The 23980-nt window shown below is 41.0% G+C and overlaps 1 protein-coding gene across 3 annotated transcripts in view; it reads right to left on the reverse strand.

Annotated features, from left to right (window-relative positions):
• Positions 1-23980, reverse strand: part of OCLN (occludin) — a 69855-nt gene that overhangs the window by 16201 nt on the left and 29674 nt on the right. For all 3 annotated transcript variants that reach the window (XM_060191243.1, XM_007531256.3, XM_016191778.2), the window contains exon 5: positions 4794-4939. In XM_060191243.1, coding sequence (XP_060047226.1) covers positions 4794-4939 — 146 coding nt within the window. The remainder of the gene's footprint in view (positions 1-4793; positions 4940-23980) is intronic.

The raw sequence follows: 23980 nt of genomic DNA on the forward strand, positions 1-23980 counted from the left end.
CTTATCCAAGCCAATTTTCTCAATAAGAGAGGGAGAGAGGAAGAGGGAGAGGGAGAGGAAAGATATCATGTTATTTACTTTATTATCTGTGGTCCTCCAGTCTGGTGTGGTGGTGGTACAAACCCAGAATATCTCTCTCTCTCTCTCTCTCTCTCTCGCCTCCAGGGGGTGCCTGCACTACGAATCCACTGCTACTGGAGGCCATTTTTTTTTCCATTTTGTTGTTATTGTTGCTGTTGTTGTTGTTGTTGGATAAGACCGAGAGAAATCGAGAGAGAGAAGGGGAAGACAGAGGGGGAGAGAAAGATAGACACCTGCAGACCTGCTTCACTGTTTGTGAAGTGAGCCCCCTGTAGGTGGGAAGCCAGGGGCTCAAACTGGGATCCTTATGCCAGTCCTTGTGCTTTGGGCCATGTGCGCTTAACCTACTATGCTACCGGCCCAGCAAGCCCAGGACCTCTCTTTACCTTATTGGATGAGCTATTCCTCTCAGTCCAAAATAAGTCTTTTTAAAAAAGTTAGTGTTTGGGGCCAGGTGGCGGCACACCTGGTTAAGTGCACACATCGCCATGTGCAAGGACTTAGGTTCAAGCCCCTTCTCCTCACCTGCAGGGGGAAAGCTTCACAAGTAATGAGGCAAGTGCTGTGGGTGTCTGTCTCTCTTATCTCCCCCACCCATCTTAATTTCTATCTGTACTATCAACGAAAGAAAAAAGATTAGTGTTTTGATAAAGTTTTGTTATTGAGGTTGTGTTTACCAGAGTACTGTTCAGCTCTGGCTTTTGGTGGTGCTGGGATTGAACCTGTGATCTGAGAGCCTCTGGCATGAAAGTCTTGTGCATAACTATTAAACTATCTCCTCAAGCCTTATAAAGTATTTAAAAAAAAATATTTACTTATTTGTTCCCTTTTGTTGCCCCTGTTGATAAAGTATTTTTAAATCTCAGAAATATAATGTAAATTAACCCAAATGCCTTTCATGGTTTGTGGTAATGGTCTAGGGTAATTTTCAGAAAATAAAATTTTTAGAAATTAAGTTTGGTTTAATTAATAAAGACATGTCTTTAGATTATTAGCATTAAGTACAATACTTTTATTCTCTGGGTTTACTGAAAGTCAAATAAAGTTGTGTTTGTTACTAAATTTGCAAGAAAAATAACTTGAAATGTTGGCTAACATGGTAAGAATAAGTAAACAGATATAAGTGGGATAAGAGTTTCTAGATGAGGACCGACCAGTCAACGCCCATGTTCAGCGGGGAAGCAATTACAGAAGCCAGACCTTCTACCTTCTGCAACCCACAATGACCCTGGGTCCATACTCCCAGAGGGATAGAGATTGGGAAAGCTATCAGGGGAGAGGGTGGGATATGGAGATTGGGTGGTGGGAATTGTGTGGAGTTGTACCCCTCCTACCCTATGGTTTTGTTAATTAATCCTTTCTTAAGTAAATAAATAAATAAATAATAAGTAAAAAAAAAAAAAAGAATTTCTAGATGAATTTTTCCAAGATAATTGCTTTAAGCTATGTCTGGTCTATTTAAATGGTCTCCAAATCTACTGAAAAAAAATTAGCATAGAAGTATCTAGATAATTTCCAAATAAAATAAAATGTAACACTACTGAGCATATGTCTGTTCACTTTAGTCTTGTTACAGAGAAGCTAAAGATAGCTAGATCTCTTAGTAAATGTTTTTTTTTTTTTTTGCCACACTGAAAAACTACACACTACGTAAGGATCATGTTTCTAGAAATAATAAAATGCATGTTAAGCTTGCCAAATGACAAGAGTCCAAGTGTAAGAGACATGCCTATTGTTTAATTTTTATTCAGTGGTTAACAATGCTATTTAATATATGTGATTAAATAATTACTGATAACAGAAAAAAAAGAAATAAGGGGAAATGACTCTTCTGAGCAAGTATGTGACTAAGAAAAGACATGAATTATGGCGATGTATTTATAAAGGCACATGAAAGTCATCTCTATCATTGTGGCAGCTTAGTCAAGAATAAGTTAAAATTTCATTTGATTTTAATATTTTTACTCATCTATTTTTGTTGGAATAGAGACAGAGAAAAAAACCAAGAGGAGAGGGGGAATCAGAGAGGGAAACAGAGAAAGACACCTGCAGCACTACTTTGCTGCTTACGAAGCTTTCTCCCTGCAGGTGAGGACTGGGAGCTTAAACCCTATAACACGTACACTCAACCTGGTATGCCAATGCTTAATCCCAAATAAGGTAAAACTTAAAATTATTCCAAGTGAATGTGTGAAACTACATTAGCATTCATGGGAGGAGAAAGTAAGTCTGAATGCTGAGTACCCATGTAGGTCTTACACAAGTTAAATTCAATTGGTCACAAGTTGATTTCAGATACTTATTTTACATGTGTGTCCCAGAAAGCAGAGATTAAAACTTTCAGAATGACTGCTTTCATTACTGTGCTTCTTTGCCTTAACTAGCCTCAAGGACTTTGGCTTTCTGTCAAAATCCACAGAGAACAGGAGACATTCTTCCAAATCATGCACAATTAAAATTAACAGCAAGGTGGATTCTTAAGAACAAAACAAAGCATGTGGAGGGTAATTGGCAAATTCCATTCCAAGATAATAATAAAGGCTGTTGTCTTCAAACTAATTCCATAATTATACACTGGTGTAAACGTACAGGGCTTAAGGCCCAACATCCGGTGCACTCAAAGCAGATCTCTATGTAACACTTATTTCACTATTAACACTGACAAGAAAGCAGACTAAATGATGGCAAAAATCAGAGGTAAACATCTGAAGAAATAGGGGCAGGGGTAGAAAGCATAATATTTATGCAAAGAGATTTTCATGCCTAAGGCTCCAAAGTCCCAGGTTCAATCCCCAGCACCATTATAAACCAGAGCTGAGTAGTGCTCTGGTAAGAAAAATAAATAAACAAACAAACAAATAAATTTGAAGGGGCCCAGTGGTGGCGCACCTGGTTGAGTGCACATGCTATAGTGCACAAGGACCCGGGTTCGAGCCCCCGGCCCCCACCTGCAGGGGGAAAGCTTTGCGAGTGGTGAAGCAGGTCTGCAGGTGTCTCTCTGTCTCTTTCTCCCTCTCTAGCCTCCCTCCTCCTCTCAATTTCTGGCTGTCTCTATCCAATAAATAAATAAAGATAATAAAAAAAAACATTATAAAAAAATAAATAAATTTGAAGATGCCAGATTTCTAGCAATTAACATATAAGATCAAAGTAGCTAAAAGGGAAAAAAATGGTTTGCAAAAGAATTTGGGGTTGTAAAAGTAAGTATAGGAATTCAAATTATATGTTCAAAATCTACATTCAAATCGTTAGTTGTAGGGTATATTAACATCACAATTTTAACAATCATAGCAGTACCTACTCTAAGTTAAAAACTCACTGTGAGGAAGTTTAGACTACATATACATCAAAACTCAAAGCCTGTGGTACGGGAGGTTGTGCAGTGGATAAAGCACTGGGCTCTCATGCATGAGGTCCCGAGTTCAATCCCTGGCAGCACATGTACCAGAGTGATGTCTGGTTCTTTCTCTCTCTCCTCCTATCCTTCTGATAAAAATAAATAAAATCTTAAAAAAAAAAAAACAAAAACCAAGGGTGTTGGGTGGTAGCGCAGCAGGTTAAGTGCAGGTGGCACAAAGTGTAAGGACCAGCGTAAGGATTCCAATTCAAGCCCCTGCCTCCTGACCTGCAAGCGGTGAAGCAGGTCTGCAGGTGTCTATCTTTCTCTCCCCCTTTCTGTCTTCTCCTCCTCTCTCCTTTCCTCTCTGTCCTATCCAACTACAACTACAACAATAAAATAATAAGGGCAACAAAAGGGAATAAATAAATAAATATAAAAATATAAAAAAAAAAAACCAAAACTCAGAGCTTTTATCAGTTTTTGATCCCAACCATTATGATGGATCTAGCTTAATAAGGGACATCTTCCAAGTTTCCTAATTAATCAATACTCAATCTTCCCCTTCTACAAATGAAGTCTAATGTCTAGAAGCAAAAGGAGAAACAAAGTTCTCCTGTTTATAATATCCTTTCTCCTTCTTCCTCTTCTTTTGTTGTTGTCATTGGAACTTTACCACTCAAGGTGGAGTTTTTCAAATAGAGACAGAGGGAAAGACACAATAGTCCAGAAGCTCCCTTGAGTATGGTGTGGATGGCTGGTATCTGGGTTGTGTACATGACAAAGCCAAGAGCACTCTCTAAGTGAGCTGTCTTATAGGCACTCAACAACATCCTTTCACTCTCACTTAAACTAAAATTAGAAATGGAAAACAGAAATGCTTTTCTCTTTCTTTTTCCTTTCCTTTCCTTTTTCTTTCATTCTTTCTTTTTTATTACTGGATAGAGACAGAGAGAAACTGAGAGGGTAGGGGTGACTGAGGGAGAAAGACAGAGAGACATCTGCGGCCCTGCTTCATTTCTCATGAAGCTTCCCCCCTGCAGGAAAGGACCAGGGATTTGAATCTGCATCCTTGTGCACTGTGATGTGTGTGTTTAACCAGCGTGGCCCTCAGAAATGCTTCTTCTGAGTGAAAAGAACCAACCTACCTTTTCGCTATTAAATCAGCAAAAGAAAGAAGCCCTTTCAACATAGAAAGGGCAAAGTACTCTAACAACTCCTAAACCTAGCCTCATCTTCCAGTGGTCCCTAGGCCTCTACTTCTAAGGCAAAAAAAAGATTACTGTGCAAACTGTTGGGTATTGCTTTATAAACAGGTATAAATATATTCACTTTTAGAAACGTCTTCTCTCAGAAGGAGGAGGGTGTTACTTACGGTGTTGATTTATAGGAAGACTCTGGATACTGCTGCTTGTTGTTCAATTTACCATTGACAGAGTATGCCATGGGACCATCCACTGTCTCCACATAGTCAGAGAGTGGGGGAGGCATGTCTTGTGTGCCCACAGAAACGTTTTTAACCTAAAAAGACAATGAATATTTAGTCTACAATTTAATTAGTGGAGTGATCATAATTATTATATATTATTTATTGGTCTCACCAAACACTACTAACCTGTAATGACTGTTTTGCCATCAATATTAACCATGAAATCAGTGTTTTTCACAAGAATATAATGGTGCTACTGTTAATCTTAATAGGTCCAGAATGAGCAGACCCATTTCATGTCTGCTCTTCCTCCCCCAAGGGTGAACTACGGCTTAATAAACTTCCCTTTGTGTGGTCTGGGAGATAGCACACAAAGGGCTGCAGCTCTTTCCCTCTCTTCTCAATTTCTGTCTTAAAAAAAAAATGTTTTAAAAATTATCTTTATTTATTTACTGGATAGAGACAGCCAGAAATTGAGGGGGGAGGGGGAAAAAGTGAGGGAGAGTGACAGAGACACCTGCAGCACCACTTCACCACTCACAAAGCTTTCTCCCTGCAGGTGGGGTCTGGGAACTCAAACATGGGTCCTTGTGCATTGTAACATGTGCGTTCAACCAGGTGTGCCATCACCTGGGTCCTCAATTTCTGTCTTTATCCAATAAATACAATATAAAAAGAAATTAAGAAGCTCAAAGCTTCTAGACTTTAATAAGATCTATTTATTCTCTCCTAATGTGTATTCTCAATGGTTCTATAGTTAATAGCTTCCACATATTGTTGTGTTTCTTTTCTTTTTTTTACTAAAGCACTGTTTGGGTCTGGTTTATAGTGGTGCAGGAGATCAAACTTGGGACTTCGGAGCCTCAGGAATGAAGAGTCTCTGCATAACCATAACTATTATGCTGTCCACCCCCACCCCATATTGTTGAGTTTCTCTGTCTTTTGTACTCTATTCTTATGTGTTAGTGAATATGTCTTAAGAAATAACTAGCGGGTGGAGGGTAGATAGCATAAATGGTTATGCAAACAGACTCTCATGCCTGAGGCTCCACAGTCCCAGGTTCAACCCCCCCCTCCCCCACTCTGGTAAAAAAAAAAAAGAAAGAAAGAAACTAGCAGCTATAAGAGGCCTGGGAAATGGCATAATGGTTACCCTTGGACTCTAAAGCATGAGGTCCCAAGTTCAACCCCTAGAAGACTATGCCAGAGTGATGTTCTGGTTCTTTAACTGCCCCTCCCCAATTAATAAATCAATCTTTAAAATAGCATTAGATTAGAATAAAAAAGGTTTCCCACAAAATTTTAGGAAATAAAATTTAAATATAAAATGAATCCCTAATATTGTCAGATTTTGTTTAGTAAATCCTCTTTCACTTACGACTCTATTATTCATTAAAAAAAAGTTTTTTTAAAAAAATAAAAACCAATTACTAAGCAGGTGCAGGGCTGTGGCGAACCCACTTAAGTGCACATATCACCAAGACCAAGGACCTGGGTTCAAGACCCCCACACCCAACCTGCAAGGGGAAGCTTCACAGGTGGTGAAGCAGCAGGTCTACAGGTATGTCTCTTTTTCTCTCCCAGTCTCCCCATCTCTCTCAATTTCTCTCTGTCCTGTCACATAAAATAGAAAGAGAAAAAAAAAAAATGATGGGACTGGTGAGGTCAGTCCTCCACCTTCAATGACTCTACCATCTTGACTGAGGGAAAAAAAAAATGCTAAGCCCAAATAAGTTGCTTCAACATAAAATAATAAAGTATGGGGCAAATTCAAATAACTGCATAACTTATTTTCATTAAAAAAAAAAAAAAACATATGGGACTACTTTAATCTGGTAACAAGAACAATGACATCGAGGTTACCAAGACTCACTTTAGATCTGCCAGCTACAAGTTTTAAGAAGTTTCAGTCTCCTTATCTGTAAAAAATGGTGGAAATTACATACTTCATAAAGTTGCCAGGGTCATTGGCAAGGAGACAGCATAATGGTTATGCAAAGACTTTATGCCTAAGACTATGATGTCCCAAATTCAGTCACTGGCACTACTATAAACCAGAGCTGATTAGTGTTCTGGTTAAAATAAATTAATAAAGACAAAGATGGATAGCATAATGGTTATGCAAAGAGACTCTCATGCCTGAGGCTTGGAAGGCCCAGGTTCAATCCTTAGCACTCGTAAAATAATAATAATAATAATAATAATAATGAAAATGGGGTATCACATTTAGCACAATGCCTTTTGAACAAACTAAACACTCAGAAGATGCTGGATCTGGATTTGGAATTGAAGTCATCAACTCTTATCAAAGAACTTTTAATTATGTAAAGGTGACTCTACACTCTCTGGATTATTTTGCTATTGTAAATCCTTACAATTAGGTTCCATATCAACATAGTATTTCCCTACATATGATAGCTTAATATTTTTAAAGATTTAGTTACTTATTAATGTGAGTGGGGGAGAGAGAACCAAAGCATCATTCTAGCACATATAATGCCAGAATTTGAACTTGGGCCCTCATGCTTTATACACACTGCATCATTCCTGGCCACACCTTAACTTTTTTGTTTTTCATTCAGTTTAGCATAAAAATGTTACTTGCCTTTTCCTCTATCACTGTAATACCACAGATCAAAAAATATTTACCCACGCCTCTAAGTACACAGAGGCATTCTAATTTTTTAATACTCCAGTGAGTTATCCTTTCCCTCAAAAAGCAGAATTTGGCAGCAGCTGTAAAAACAGTGGGTGGGATGCCAGGGAGTGTGCTTAGAGCCCACCACAGGAGGGAAGGGTGGGAACCAGGCCTGGCTCTCACTGGATTCCTTAGAACCGAACACCATCACAGGCATATGACCTGGCAAGCCTAAAAGCCTGTTCTCAGCCTGAAGACCTCATTTTTACTAGCAGAGAAGGTACTGAGTTCCATCTCAGACACCTCAAAACACCTCAAGAGGGCAACAAAGAGTCAAAACCCCATGAATGGTGTCAGGATGACTGGTGTGGTTATTTTCTCTCCATCTCTTGTCCAAAAAATTATGTAGAAATAAAGACACCTCAAAACAACAAAACCAACAAACCAATAAAACCCTGCCATTTTACACAGGTTTCTTTCCTCCCCTTTGTTACTTTAGAAGTTATTAATCAGGCAGGGGTAGATAGCATAGTGGTTATGTAAAGATACTCTCACGCCAGAGGCTCTGAAGTCCCAGGTTCAATCCCCCGCACCACCAAAAGCCAGAGCTATGCAGTGCTCTGGTATTTCTCTGTGTCTTTCTCTCTCTGCCTCTCTCTCAAAAATAATAAAACAAAACAAAATAAAATAAAATAAAAAGAAGTTATTAATCGCACTCATTTTCTACTGGTTCCTGGCAAAGTAGAAACTATAACTTTACAAAAAACAGGCCTGGGAGGTGGGAGTATAACTATAACTTTACAAAAAAAGGCCTGGGAGGTGGGAGTAGTGGATATGAGGTCACAGAGCAGAACCCTATACCACACCATGTGATACTCTGACTCACTCTCCCTATCATGAAGAATAATAAATAAAGGGAGTCAGGCGGTAGCGCAGTGGGTTAAGCACAGGTGGCACCAAGTGCAAGAACCGGCATAAGGATCACAGAAGACAGAGGGGGAGAGAAAGATAGACACCTGAAGACCTGCTTCACCGCTTGTGAAGCGACTCCCCTGCAGGTGGGGAGCTGGGGGCTTGAACGGGGATCCTCAAGCTGGTCCTTACGCTTCGCGCCACATGCGCTTAACCCACTGCACTACCACCTGACTCCCACATTTATTTATTAATGAGAGAGGCAACAAAAAAAGAACCAAAACATCTCCCTGGCACACGCAACACTGGGTATTAAACTATGAACTTGATGCCCACCAAATCCCGAGCTCTAGCCATTGCACCAACTCCTGGGCCATGGTTCTTACAAGATTTATTTTATTGACTACATGTCAGAAAGAGTTTCACATGAGACAGAGAGGGAGAGGAAAAAGTCAGAGAACCACTCATTGTCTACATGCAGTGCTGGGGATCAAATCAGGAACCTCAGATATGAGAGTCCAATGTTCTAGCAATTGAAAATTTTCTCCAGTTACACAGTCAGCTAATTCTTAATTCAGCTTTAAACCATGACTCACTACCAAGCAGTAGCAGTGCCAGCTACCTCCTGTGGGCCTTCCACACATGCCCCTGCTGGGTGAGGCACCCACCTGCCGACTATCTCCACAAGCACCTGTGCACACAAACCTCCTACTAGAGAACCTGCACTCTGAAGAACAATTATTTACTCAGTGCAGTGACTTGCACCCATATCTGACTTTAGTGGGCAGTGAACTGTTTTTCAAGTCACCACTGTGAAGCAGCACCTACGAGCATTTTAGTTCATCTACCTACCATCAATTACAGTCTGATATAATACAGGTGTTGAGGAAGAAAGACGTTATTAGGTACAATCCAAGTAAATGATGATACCATGTGGAGTCAGGAGGGAACCACACTCAAATCTGTCCTCCCCTGTCTATCTTTCTCCCCACATAGGTCCCTAGGTCCAGCCAAGTAGCCAGGTCCATCAAGTTACATGGAGACAAGAGTGCATACGTGCATGCGTGAATGTGTGTGTTTTTAAGTTTATTTGATAGAAACAGAGAAATCAAGAGGGAAAGGGGAGTGAGAGAGGGAGGGAGAGTTAACTGCAACAGCGTTCATGAAGCTTCCCCCTAAAGGCCGGGACTGGCAGACTTGAACCCTGGCCTGGTCCTTGCACACTGTAATGTGCGCTCTCAACCAGGTGTGCCACCACCCAGCCCCCAGATGTTCCTTTGTTATTCAGCCAGGATGTGCATCCCAGGTCTCTGCTATATGTCTCATTTCCTGTAATGTGGGTGGCTTCGTTATACTTATTTGCTACTTACAGTGTGCCAAATACTGAACTGATAAATCATTCCATAAGCACAACCTCACAGATAATTATCACTATTCCCTTTTCAGAATGATGGAGCAGGCCAGGAAATAGCTCGCCCAGTATAGCACTCCAGTCCTGGGACCACATAAGAACGTTATGGATGGCACTATGTGACCTCCATGGACAATGAAGTGGTTCTACCATGCCTTTCTTTCTGTCCTTCATGAAATTAAAAAACAGGTTTTGGGGGGCCCAGCGGTAATGCAGTGCGTTAAGAGCACATAGCGTGAAGCGCAAGGACTGGCCTACAGATCCTGGTTCAAGCCCTCGGCTCCCCACCTGCAGGGGTGGGGGTCACTTCACAGGCAGTAAGCAGGTCTGCAGGTGTCTTTCTTTCTCTCCCTCTGTTTCCTCCTCCTCTCTCTTTCTCTCTGTCCTATCCAATAAAATGGAAAAAGTGGCCACCAGGAGCAGTGGATTCATAGTGCTGGCACAGAGTCCCAGTGATAACTCCGAAGGCAAAACACAAAAACAAAAACAAAAAAAAAAAACCAGGGTTTGGATTTTGATTAATGGCATGGTACACAAGCAAGGCTCCAAGCTTTCAAGTGACACATTAAATCATATTCAGGACTAAATTTAGTTTTTTTTTTTAAATTTATTTATTCCCTTTGTTGCCCTTGTTATTTTATTGTTGTAGTTATTATTGTTGTTGTCACTGTTGGATAGGACAGAGAGAAATGGAGAGAGGAGGGGAAGACAGAGAGGAGGAGAGAAAGATAGACACCTGCAGACCTGCTTCACCGCCTGTGAAGCGACTCCCCTGCAGGTAGGGAGCTGGGGCTCGAACCGGGATTCTTATGCCGGTCCTTGTGCTTTGTGCCACCTGCGCTTCACCCGCTGTACTACAGCCCGACTCCCTAAATTTACTTTTTATTTATATGAGAGACCTAGGGCATCATTCCTGGCATATGTGATGCTGAATGGGGATCAAATTCAGGACCTCATGCCTGAGAGTTCAATGTTTTCTTATTCATTGTGCTGCCTTCTAGGTCACTTAGGACCAAGTTTATTTACTTTTTTTTTTTCCCCTTCAGTTGGAGACAGAGAAGGGAAGAGAGAAATCATAGCACTAAGCTTCCTTTGATGCAGCCAGGGCTCAAACTTGGGAAACTTATTTCTTATTTTTTAACTGTTTACAGGGGTGGGGGCAAAAGGAGGACAGAAGGTTGGGGGGAGGGAGAAAGAGAGAGAGAATGAATAGAAGAATCAGAATTGCCGCGGCATATGTGGTATCAGGAATTAAACTTGGGACCTCACGCCTGACCTGAAAAAGTCTAACACTTTATCCACTGTGCCACCTCCCAGATGAGTTGATGGTGGTGCCAGGGACTAAACCTGGGACATCTTAATTTCAGGTATGAAAATCTTTTTTATAACCACTATGCTATCTCCCCCGCCCTTAAGATAAAGTTTAAAAGGTAGGCAACTCTGGCCTCTTTCATAGAGAGGGAAATGAGGAAGCTCTGGCTGAGGGAGGTAGGCAGGGGATGTGGTATCTAAATACAGGGTTTACTCTAAAGTATCTGCTACAATCCACAAGCTCTTTGGGGGCAGTCTCCCACTTTCTTCTTTGAGTCTCTAAAGCCCAGCAAAGTAGATGGTCCAAACCAAGATCCCAGAGTTTGCTACATAAAGGTTATCTCAGTTTCTTACTGTTTTACAGCTAAATTCCCAAGCTTCTCATCCATGAGTACCTGCTGAGCTGAACTTTCTCTCAAAAGTAAGCAGAAGCCAACTACCTTGACCTCCAGTACAGATCTTTCATTACAAAAATCCTTGTAAATGTGTATAGTTCTATGGCAGTACTTGCTTTGGCAGTACATACATTAAAATTGTAACAATTCAAAAACAACAAGGACAACAAAAAGGAAATAAATAAATAATAAAATAAAATAAAATTGTAACAATTCAGAGCAGGTCAAATATTAGTACCTCTGCAAAGAAAAAAAAATCACACAAGTAAATCCACAATAACATGCACATTTTTGACATCTATTTTTAGTCCCCACCCAGATGGAAGACCAGGCTCAAAGATGAATAGGAAGCAGTGCTTATGCTTGAAAGGAGCTTAAGAGATTGAGGCAAAATATGTGTAAAACAATGAATAAAACCTGCTGCTTTCAAAGGACAGTTTAAGTCCCAGGGGGAAGTGGCCAGGAATTGGTAATTTATTCAGGGTTCTCAAACTGTTTTCTATTGTGGAAATAGGCATTTGAGCTTCAGTATTGTTATTGACAGCATGCTTAGCCAGCCTACTAAACTCAAAGATGCTGCTAAAGCTCTTCTAAAAGATTAAATAAGAAAGTGGTCCTGCAGGTGGCCGGCCTAGTAGATGAAGCACTGACTCTCAAGTGTGAGGTCCCAAATTCAATCACCAGCAGCACATGTACCAGAGTGGTATCTAGTTCTTTCTCTCCCTCTCCTCCTATCTTTCTCATGAATAAATAAAATAAAATCTAAAAAAAATTTTTTTTTAAATAAGTAAGATTTGAAAGATTTAGAACCAAGAAAAACGAGACAATACCTAGACAGGAAAAGATAAAACCACTGTCCCCAAGTATCTTGAGAACAGCTGTAAGAAATTAGATTGTATGAAACTATTTTTTAAAGGAATTATTTTCCTAGTCATAATTTCTTACCACACCCTAAAGAGATACAATTCAAACCAATTTGGGAGTTTAATTTGTCTACTTGACTAACATTTCTAAGAGCTGCTTTTGACACAAAATTACTATGAATGTGTGCTTCAGTCAGGTAGGTGCCTTTGTTCAGATGAGAGTTTATGAACACCACCCTCAATAAGGAAACAGAAGGATTTTCCTGGTGGCAATTAAAGTACTACACTAGACATCAGGGGAGGAGCACCTTAATCTCAAAGTACCATCTCCAGTTTTACAACCTGTGGTCCAACTTGTTTTTCTTGTTTTCTGACATTTTACACCCACAAATGCTCCCTTCCTCTCCCCAGGAGCCTTTGGAAAGTTCCCTCAGACTTTTTCTCCACCCTTGATTGCTTGAAGGGGAATGTCCCCAAATGCACCAGTTTCACAAATATAAAGATCAGGGAGCACCAGGTCTGAGCAATCCTGACAGCTGCTGTTGCTCAGATGGCACTGAGGGTTAAACAAACACTATGCTCCCTAACTAAATACACACCGTCCATAAGGAAGCATTAGCACATAATAGCAAAGATGAATTCTGATGCTCCTTAAGAGTCGGTGAGTTGATGTCATGGCTGGAAAAAGGACCAGAAAGCTGGACCAGGGAAGAGAGTAGCTCGCAAATATGGGAAAGGTGTATAAATATTATCGTTGACTGCAAACCCCACTGATTTGATGTGATCTGGGGTCCATATTCAGCTTAGGAGACTATGTTACCTCTGCATCCCTGTTCACATTCATGGTCATGAGTAGGAACGTTCCAAGCTGCCCAATATCAGAACCCATCTTCTTCAGGTGGAACAAAGTATGTTGTCCAGCCTCTCTTTGGAGGATGAACATTCTCTACCGTGGTTGATCCACATTGAGGGCAAGGAACTATGGGGGCACACAGAGCAGTCTATTGTGGTAGGGAAGCAATTACTGAAACCAGACCTTCTACCTTCTGCACCCCATAATGACCCTGGGTCCATACTCCCAGAGGGATAAAGAATAGGAAAGCTATCAGGGGAGGGGATGGGATGGAGCTGTACCCCTCATATCCTATGGTTTCTGTCAGTGTTTCCTAGCAAGATCTCATTCAGGGGTCGGGCAGTAGCACAGCAGGTTAAGTGCACATGGTACAAAGTGCAAGGACCGGAGTAGGGATCCTGGTTCGAGCCCTGGCTCCCCAACTGCAGGGGGGGGTCGTTTCACAAGCGGTGAAGCAGGTCTACAGGTGTCTATCTTTCTCTCCCCCTCTGTCTTCCCCATCTCTCTCAATTTCTCTGTCCTGTCCAACAACAAGACATCAATAACAACAATAACCACAACAACGATTAAAAAAAACTAAAAAACAAGGACAACAAAGGGGAAAGAGGTGGCCTCCAGGAGCAGTGGGTTCCTGGTGTAGGCACTGAGACCCAGCGATGCCATAGGAAAAAAAGGGGGGGGGGAAATCTTATTCAAGGTCCCTTTGGTTTGGTTTGAGAACTACTGAGGGGCATGTAACATGGTGGGTGGTGATGCTGTCTTTCTCTGAGAAATTTTGAGCCTATTTTATGTGCCAGAAGAATTGGAGAAAAAAGTACTTAACATTACCCAGCAGATAATGCAGTAGATAAAGCAATGGACTCTCAAGCAAGAGGTCCCAAGTTCAATTCCTTGAAACGTATGTATCAGAGTAAATCAGATCTGGTGTTCTCTATCTAATGAATATATATAATCTTTTAAAAAATTATTTATTTTTAATTTTTTATTATCTTTATTTATTTGACAGAGATAGAAATCGAGAGGGTAGGGAGAGATATTGAGGTATAGAGACTGAGAGACACCTGCAGCACTGCTTCACCATTAGCACAGCTTTCCCCCTGCAGGTGGGGGACCGGCAGCTCGAACCCAGGTCCTTTTACACTGTGCTCAACCAGGTGCACCACCACCCGGCCCCAATAAATAGAAAGACCCGGGTTTGAGCCCCCGGTCCCCACCTGCAGGGGGAAAGCTTTGTGAGTGGTGAAGCAGGGCTGCAGGTGTCTCTCTGTCTCTCTCCCTCTCTGTCTCCCCTTCCTCTTGATTTCTGACTGTCTCTATCCAATAAATAAGTAGTGGTAATGAAAAAAAGATCGAGAAAACAGTAGTTAAGATCAACAGATTAAAATGAGCTAACATGGGAGTTGGGCGGTAACAGTGTAGATGGGTTCCTTTTTTCCTACATCTTCATCAGCACTTGTTTCTGCCCTTTCTAACCAATGACATCCTCACAAGTGTTAAACAGTATCTCTCTGTTGTCTTTCACTATTCTGAAAGACAGCTTTATTCCATGTCTGTTGGCCAGACGGAAACCTTCTTTGGAGAAAATTCTATTCAAGGGGAAAGCTTTGTGAGTGGTGAAGCAGTGTTGCAAATGTCTCTGTCTCTCTCCCTCTCTACTCTGGCTGTATCTATCTAATAAACAAAGATTTAAAAGAAGAAAATTCTGTTCAGGTCCTCACCCTATTTTTTAATGGGGTTATTTGCTTTTTGTTGTTTCTCTATATTTTGACTATTAGCTTTTTGTCTGATACATGGTGTATAAACATCTTCTACTCAGTAGGGTATCTCTTTGCTTTGGTGATGGTTCCTTTTGCTGAAAAATAGTTTTTCAGCTTGATGTAGTCCCACTAGTTTGTTTTTCCTTGCAGTTGGACTCAATACTTCAAAGACATTTTCAAATTAAAGATTATGGAGTTTTTAGCCAATATTTTCTTCTATGTATTTGATGGTTTCTGGTCTAATGTCCAAGTCTTTGATCTATTTGGAATTCTTACCAAACTTGTAGCAAGCTTACAAACTTACAAGATGATGAAATTAACTACGGTCAGTAATAACTATATTCTTACCCTTAGACCCAAACTGACCCCCACTCCTTTTAATTAACTCCAGAGAAAGAATTCAGTGCCTGCCACATATACAATACTATTGAATGGCTTTCTACATCCCCAGTCCTCCTATTTTTTTTTTGTTTGTAAGAAAGAAGTGAAACACCATGGCACTGCAGTACTGTTCTATACTCCTGAAGCTCCCCTAGTGCTTTCCACAAAGCTTCCTTGTGGAACCAAGGCCCCAAACATAGCAAGGTATGTGCTCAACCAAGTAGGCTAACACCAGCTCTTTTAGTCAAGCTCATCAAATGCTAACAGTCACTTACTACTCTACCTAATGACTAGGCACTAATTGTGTGTTGGCTCTCATTAAAATCTTTTCATCAACATGGCACCAAGAGATCTGGAGAGGAAACTTTTGTTTTCTGCATTTACATATGCAGAAACTATTCAACAGGCAAAACCACCTAATGAGAAATCATTGGTTTTATCAGTTTTGAGTTCCCAAGGAAACCAAAAGCTACCTAAGGCAGACCCAAAGGGCTTTCTCACTCCTTAGCCAGTTAACCCACATTAATTCCAAGCTAGAGAGATAAATGCCAGGAACTTTACCACAATAATGTGGTGTCAAAACAATAAAGTCCAAAAATCTTGTAGAGATAAAAGACTACTAAACTAAAGTCAGCTATTAATTATTAAATGTTTCATACTTAGAAATAGTATCGGGAGTCAGGCTGTAGCGCAGCAGGTTAAGCACAGGTGGCGCAAAGCACAAGGACCGGCAAAAGGATCCCGGTTCGAACCCCGGCTCCCCACCTGCAGGGGAGTCGCTTCACAGGCGGTGAAGCAGGTCTGCAGGTGTCTATCTTTCTCTCCTCCTCTCTGTCTTCCCCTCCTCTCTCCATTTCTCTCTGTCCTATCCAACAACGACAACAACAATAATAACTACAACAATAAAACAACAAGGGCAACAAAAGGGAATAAATAAATAAAATAAACATTAAAAAAAAAAAAGAAATAGTATCTTGGGAGTTGAGCTTAAGCGCACGTGGTGGAAAGCGCAAGGACAGGCATAGGATCCTGGTTCGAGCCCCCAGTCCCCACCTGCAGGGTAGTCACTTCATAGGCAGTGGAGCAGGTCTGCAGGTGTCTCTCCCCCTGTTTTCCCCTCCTCTCTCCATTTCTCTCTGTACTATCTAACAATGATGACATCAACAATAATAACTATAACAACAGTAAAAACAACAATGGCAACAAAAAGGAAATAAATAAATATTTAAAAGTCTAAAAAAAAAAAAATAGGATCTTCTTAAACAAATTTTCACTTAGGAAGCTATAAAGAAATTAGTTCCCTGACAGCTTCTATGAAGCCAACATCACTCTGATACCAAAAGCAGACAGGGACACAACCAAAAAAGAAAACTACAGACCAATATCTCTGATGAACATAGATGCGAAAATATTGAACAAAATTCTAGCCAACCAGATACAACAGTATATCAAAAAGATTGTTCATCATGACCAAGTGGGGTTAATCCCAGGCATGCAAGGTTGGTTTAATATACGTAAATCAATCAATGTGATCCACCACATCAACAAAAACAAGAACAAAAACCACATGGTCATATCAATAGATGCAGAGAAAGCCTTTGACAAAATACAGCATCCCTTTATGATCAAAACACTACAAAAAATGGGAATAGATGGAAATTCCTGAAGATAGTGGAGTCTATATATAGCAAACCTACAGCCAACATCATACTCAATGGTGAAAAACTGGAAGCATTTCCACTCAGATCAGGTACTAGACAGGGCTGCCCACTAACACCATTACTATTCAACATAGTGTTGGAAGTTCTTGCCATAGCAATCAGGCAGGAGCAAGGAATTAAAGGGATACAGATTGGAAGAGAAGAAATCAAACTCTCCCTATTTGCAAATGACATGATAGTATATACAGAAAAACATAAGGAATCCAGCAAAAAGCTTTTGGAAATCATCAGGCAATACAGTAAGGTGTCAGGCTACAAAATTAACATTCAAAAGTCAGTGGCATTTCTCTATGCAAACACTAAGTTAGAAGAAATTGAAATCCAGAAATCAGTTCCTTTTTCTATAGCAACAAAAACAATAAAATATCTAGGAGTAAACCTAACCAAAGAAGTGAAAGACTTGTATACTGAAAATTATGAGTCACTACTCAAGGAAATTGAAAAAGACACAAAGAAGTGGAAAGATATTCCATGTTCATGGGTTGGAAGAATTAACATCATCAAAATGAATATATTACCCAGAGCCATGTACAAATTTAATGCTATCCCCATCAAGATCCCAAGCACATTTTTTAGGAGAACAGAACAAATGCTACAAATGTTTATCTGGAACCAGAAAAGACCTAGAATTGCCAAAACAATCTTGAGAAAAAAGAACAGAACCGGAGGCATCTCACTCCCAGATCTCAAACTGTATTCTAGGGCCATTGTCATCAAAACTGCTTGGTACTGGAACATGAATAGACACACTGACCCATGGAATAGAATTGAGAGCCCAGAAATGAGGCCCCACACCTATGGACATCTAATCTTTGACAAAGGGGCTCAGACTGTTAAAAGGGGAAAGCAGGGTCTCTTCAACAAATGGTGTTGGAAACAATGGGTTGAAACATGCAGAAGAATGAAACTGAACCACTGTATTTCACCAAATACAAAAGTAAATTCCAAGCGGATCAAGGACTTAGATGTTAGACCACAAACTATCAGATACTTAGAGGAAAATATTGGCAGAACTCTTTTCCGCATACATTTTAAAGACATTTTCAATGAAACGAATTCAATTACAAAGACTAAGGCAAGTATAAACCTATGGTACTATATCAAATTAAAAAGCTTCTTCACAGCAAAAGAAACCACTACCCAAACCAAGAGACCCCTCACAGAATGGGAGAAGATCTTTACATGCCATACATCAGATAAGAGTTTAATAATCAACATATATAAAGAGCTTGCCAAACTCAACAACCAGACAACAAATAACCCCATCCAGAAATGGGGGGAGGACTTGGACAGAATATTCACCACAGAAGAGATCCAAAAGGCCGAGAAACACATGAAAAAGTGCTCCAAGTCTCTGATTGTCAGAGAAATGCAAATAAAGACAACAATGAGATATCACTTCACTCCTGTGAGAATGTCATACATCAGAAAAGGTAACAGCAGCAAATGCTGGAGAGGGTGTGGGGTCAAAGGAATCCTCCTACACTGCTGATGGGAATGTCAGTTGATCCAACCTCTGTGGAGAACAGTCTGGAGAACTCTCAGAAGGCTAGAAATGGACCTACCCTATGATCCTGCAATTGCTCTCCTGGGGATATATCCTAAGGAACCCAACACATCCATCCAAAAAGATCTGTGTACACATTTGTTCTGGAACCCAACACATCTATCCAAAAAGATCTGTGTACACATATGTTCTTGGCAGCACAAAACCTGGAAGCAGCCAAAACCTGGAAGCAACCCAGGTGTCCAACAACAGATGAGTGGCTGAGCAAGTTGTGGTATATATACACAATGGAGTACTACTCAGCTATAAAAAATGGTGACTTCACCATTTTCAGCCGATCTTGGATGGACCTTGAAAAATACATGTTGGCAGTCAGGCGGTAGCACAGTGGGTTAAGCGCATGTGGTGCAAAGCAAAAGGACCAGCATAAGGATCCCGGTTCTAGCCCCCGGCTCCCCACCTGCAGGGTTGTCACTTCACAGGCGGTGAAGCAGGTCTGCAGGTGTCTATCTTTCTCTCCCCCTCTCTATCTTCTCTTCTTCTCTCCATTTCTCTCTGTCCTATCCAACAACAGTGACATCAATAACAACAACAATAATAACTACAACAAGGGCAACAAAAGGGAATAAATAAATAAAATAATTTTAAAAAAAGGAAAAATTCACGTTAAGTGAAGTAAGTCAGAAACAGAAGGATGAATATGGGATGATCTCACTCTCAGGCAGAAGTTGAAAAACAAGATCAGAAAAGAAAACAGAAGTAGAACCTGAAATGAAATTGGCATATCACACCAAAGTAAAAGACTCTGGGGTGCGAATACAGGTCCAAGGATTCAGAAGACCTAGTGGGGGTTGTATTGTTATATGGGAAACTGGGGAATGTTATGCATGTACAAACTATTGTATTTACTGTTGAATGTAAAACATTAATTCTCCAATAAAGAAATAAAAAAAAAAAAGAAAGAAATTAGTTTATAGTATTACCCCCCCACCTTTTTAACCAGAGCACTGATCAACTCTGGCTTATGGAGGTGCAGGGCATTGAGCCTGGGACTTCAAAGCCTCAGGCATGATAGTCTGTTTGCAAAACCATTAGCTGTCTACCCCTGCCCTACAGCATATTCTTTATAAACTTGCTCCATTCCTCTTTCATATATAAATCACGTGGTGTAAGAAAAGAGACACATAGGGAGTCGGGTGGAAGTGCAGTGGGTTAAGTACACGTGGCGCGAAGCACAAGGACAAGTGTAAGGATCCCGGTTGGAGGCTCCCCATCTGCAGGGGAGTCGCTCCACAGGCAGTAAAGCAGGTCTGCAGGTGTCTATCTTTCTCTCCCCCTCTCTATCTTCCCCTCCTCTCTCCATTTCTCTCTGTCCTATCTAACAACAACGAAATCAGTAACAACAACAATAACTACAATAAGGGCAACAAAAGGGAAAATAAACCAAAGCAACGATTGCCATCTCAACATGCTTCACCTCAGACTGTATCCAGAGACTTCACGTGTGGAATGACAACCCTTCAGCTTCATTACTCGGGTGAGACCTTTCCTTTAATAGTACACTCTAATTTCATCTCAGGTAGTTCACTTTCTAACAAAGTCCCATAACCTAGACATACACCAGTTTCTGTGAGAGAGAGCTTATGTTCACACGTATCCATAAACTACTGCAAAATATATACCTGAAAGCAGGATTACACTAGAGTTTGCAGTGAGTACCTCCCTAACACTTCCTCTCCACTATTCCAAACTTGGGATCCATGATTGCTCAACAAATTGTTTGGCTTTGTATGTTAACTCTCTTTTCAATCACCAGGTTCCAGATGCCACCAGGATGCTGACTAGGCTTCCCTGGATTGAAGACCCCACCAATGTGTCCTGGAGCTCAGATTCCCCAGAGACACACCTTACTAGGGAAAGAGAGAGGCAGACTGGGAGTATGGACCGACCAGTCAACGCCCATGTTCAGCGGGGAAGCAATTACAGAAGCCAGACCCTCTACCTTCTGCAACCCTCAACGACCCTGGGTCCATGCTCCCAGAGGGCTAGAGAATGGGAAGGCTATCATGGGAGAGGGTGGGTTATGGGGATTGGGTGGTGGGAATTGTGTGGAGTTGTACCCCTCCTACCTTATGCCTTTGTTCACTAATCCTTTCTTAAATAAAAAATTAAAAAAAAAAAAAAAAAGGGAAAATAAATATAAAAAATAGATAAAAAAGAAAGAAAAGAGACACATAAAGAGACAGCCAGAAAATACTTCTTGAGAACTAGTCATATTGTAGCAGAGATAGTTACTTTACACATGACAAGCTTTCTCAAAATATCTATTAACATGAAACAGAGGAGGAGGAGAGGAAAAAAACAGAGCACCACTCTGGCATACTGATGCTGGAGACTGACTTTAGGACTTCACATCTGCTCAGTGCCTGCATTATGAATCCACTACTCCTGGTGGCTATTTTTCCATTGTTGTAGCTGCTATTATTGTTATTGTTGCAGCTGTTGCTGTTATTGAATAGGACAGAGAGAAATTGAGAGAGGAGGGGAAGACAGAAGGGGAGAGAAAGACAGACATCTGCAGACCTGCTTCACTGCTTGTGAAGAGACTCCCCTGTAGGTGGGGAGTGAAGGGCTCAAACTGGGATCCTTGAAGCAGGTCCTTGCACTTCACACCATGTGCGCTTAATCCGCTGTGCTACCACCCAGCCCCCAGGACTTCACACTTTTACAGCCAACAGTTGGAAGTCAGGTGGTAGCCGGTGGTAGCCCACGTGGCGCAAAATGCAAGGACCAGTGTAAGGATCCCAATTCGAGCCTCTGCCCAGCTCCCCACCTGCAGGGGGTCGCTTCACAAGCAGTGAAGCCGGTCTGCTTGTGTCTCTCTTTCTTCTTTCTCTCCCCTGTCTTCCCCTCCTCTCTCCATTTCTCTCTGTCCTATTCAATAACAGCAACAGCTGTTACATTAGTAATTACTAATATTAGTAATTAGTAATAGTAATTACTATTACATTAGTAACTACAACAATAAATAAATAAATAAAGCCAACAGTCTAGTCATTGCGCCCCCTCTGAGCTACACTTTAACAATATGAGAGTTTTACTAAGTACTAGTTTTTCCACTACCATTTTTAGTTCTATTGGCAAAGAAGACCAAGGCTGCAAGTGTCTCAGAAAACACTTAGACAAATATAATCAAAATCTACACAACTCTGTATCCTCTCCTTGTTCTCAAAACTGAGATGGACTCTCTAGGATTAAGGAAATAAAAGAAAAACATGCAGGAGGATTGCAGATTGAGTGAAGTGATGATCCACCCCACCCTGGGAGCAGCCACATTCTTACATTCTTTTTACTGATCTGACAAAGCCTTTGTACTGATAATACCTCCGGGCCCTAGTCTAGACAGATCAGTTAACGGAAACTGCAAAAATGAAGCCCACCTCAACCTATAATCACCATCACCACAGTAAAAAAAAACACCCCATCAAGATTTTCCACCACTTTTTATATATGTGATGTTTGATTGTACCCGAGTGGTCATGCAAACAATTGTCATGCTTGAGTCCCTCAGGTCCCAGGGTCAATCTCCAGTACGACCTTAAGCCTTAAGAGTTGAGCAGTGCTCTAGTAAAGTCAGTCACTATGGGCTTATTTTTTTCACCTAGAAAGAGCGAAAGATACCACCGAAGCTTACTCCAGTGCAGTGGGGGCCAGGTTCAGACCTGAGTCACAAGCATAGCAAAGCAGGTTCACTATCCAGGTGAGTTATTTTGCAGGCACCTTTCTTTTATTGTGATGTTTAGCTTTGTTGCTAAAATCAAGTTATAAATTTCAAACCCAACTCGATCTGATGTGTTGTGCAATGCTATAAAGAACACTTGAGGGGGTAGGGCCGTAGCACAGTGGGTTAAGCGCACATGGCACAAAGCGCAAGGACCAACTTAAAGATCCTGGTTCGAACCCCAGCTCCCCACCTGCGGGGGGGGGGGTGTCACTACATAAGCGGTGAAGCAAGTCTGCAGGTGTCTATCTTTCTCTCCCCCCTCTGTCTTTTCTCTTCCTCTCCCAATTTCTCTGTCCTATCCAACAACAATGACAGCAATAACAATAATACTTACAACAACAATAAAAAACAAGGACAACAAAAGGGGGGAAATAGCCTCCAGGAACAGTGGATTCGTGGTGCAGGCACCAAGCCCCAGCAATAATCCTGCAGGCAAAAAAAAAACACTTGATAGGGTGGGGATAGATAGCATAATGGTTATGGCAAAGACACTCTCAAGCCAGAGACCTTGAAGTCCTGAGATTCAATCCCCACCACCATAAACCAGAGCTAATAAGTGCTCTGGGGAATGAACACATGAACACACACATACACACACACACACACACACACACACACACACAGCAAAGGATTATCTTCTAGTCCAGATTTAATCATGTAACTGCCACCAGCAAGCCACAAATTTATCAGTGCCCAGCTCACAGACCTCAGCTTCCTGAGGGTGAAATCACCAAGAGAGCTTGGATGACCACACCCTGGAGGCCTAGAGGGCTCTCAGATTTTGTCTGCCTTCCTCTACCAAACCAAAATCTGTTTACAAATCAAAATCTAGTCATGGGACTGCCTGAAAACAAAGCTCTTAAATTTCAGTTCTTATTTTTACCAAAATACTGTAGGTTATCAATAAAAACTAATCATAAGTACAGAAGCTTTACAATCAATAATTAACATTTACTATAATTACTATAAGGTTGTGCTTCTCAAAACAAAGGATGTGCTGCTCCTATCAGGTGCTGACTGTAAGTACTTATTCTAAAGAAAATGAAGAAATATATATTATATATATATATATGATTTTCTGAAAATATAGATGGGATGGGAGGTTTGTTTATTTTTTAATTATGGGCTTTGTTATTTTATTTTACTTTCATTTTGAATAGAAACAGAGAGGTTGAGAAGGAAGGGGGAAGGAATGGGGATGAGAGATATGAGACATCTACAGCACTGCTTTACCAACATGAAGCTTTCCCCCTGTAGGTATAGACTAGGGGCTTGAATCTGGGTCCTTGCACACTTTTTCAAGTTTTTAAAAAATTCTTTTTTCCCCTTTTCTTGCCCTTGTTTTACTGCTGTTGTAGTTATTCTTGTCATCTTTGTTGGATAGGACAGAGAAACAAGGAGAGAGAAGGGGCAGAGAGGGGGAGAGAAAGATAGACACCTGCAGACCTGCTTCACTGTCGGTCCTTGCGCTTCACACCACCTGTGTTTAACCCACTGCGCTACTGCCTGACCCCTATTTATTTTTTTAAGATTTTCTTTTGGGGGGCTGGGTAGAGGCGCACATGGTTGAGTACACGTTCCAATGTACAAGGAGTGGGGT

Source organism: Erinaceus europaeus, chromosome 5 (assembly GCF_950295315.1).
Source record: "Erinaceus europaeus chromosome 5, mEriEur2.1, whole genome shotgun sequence".
In the NCBI taxonomy this organism is placed as follows: domain Eukaryota; kingdom Metazoa; phylum Chordata; class Mammalia; order Eulipotyphla; family Erinaceidae; genus Erinaceus; species Erinaceus europaeus.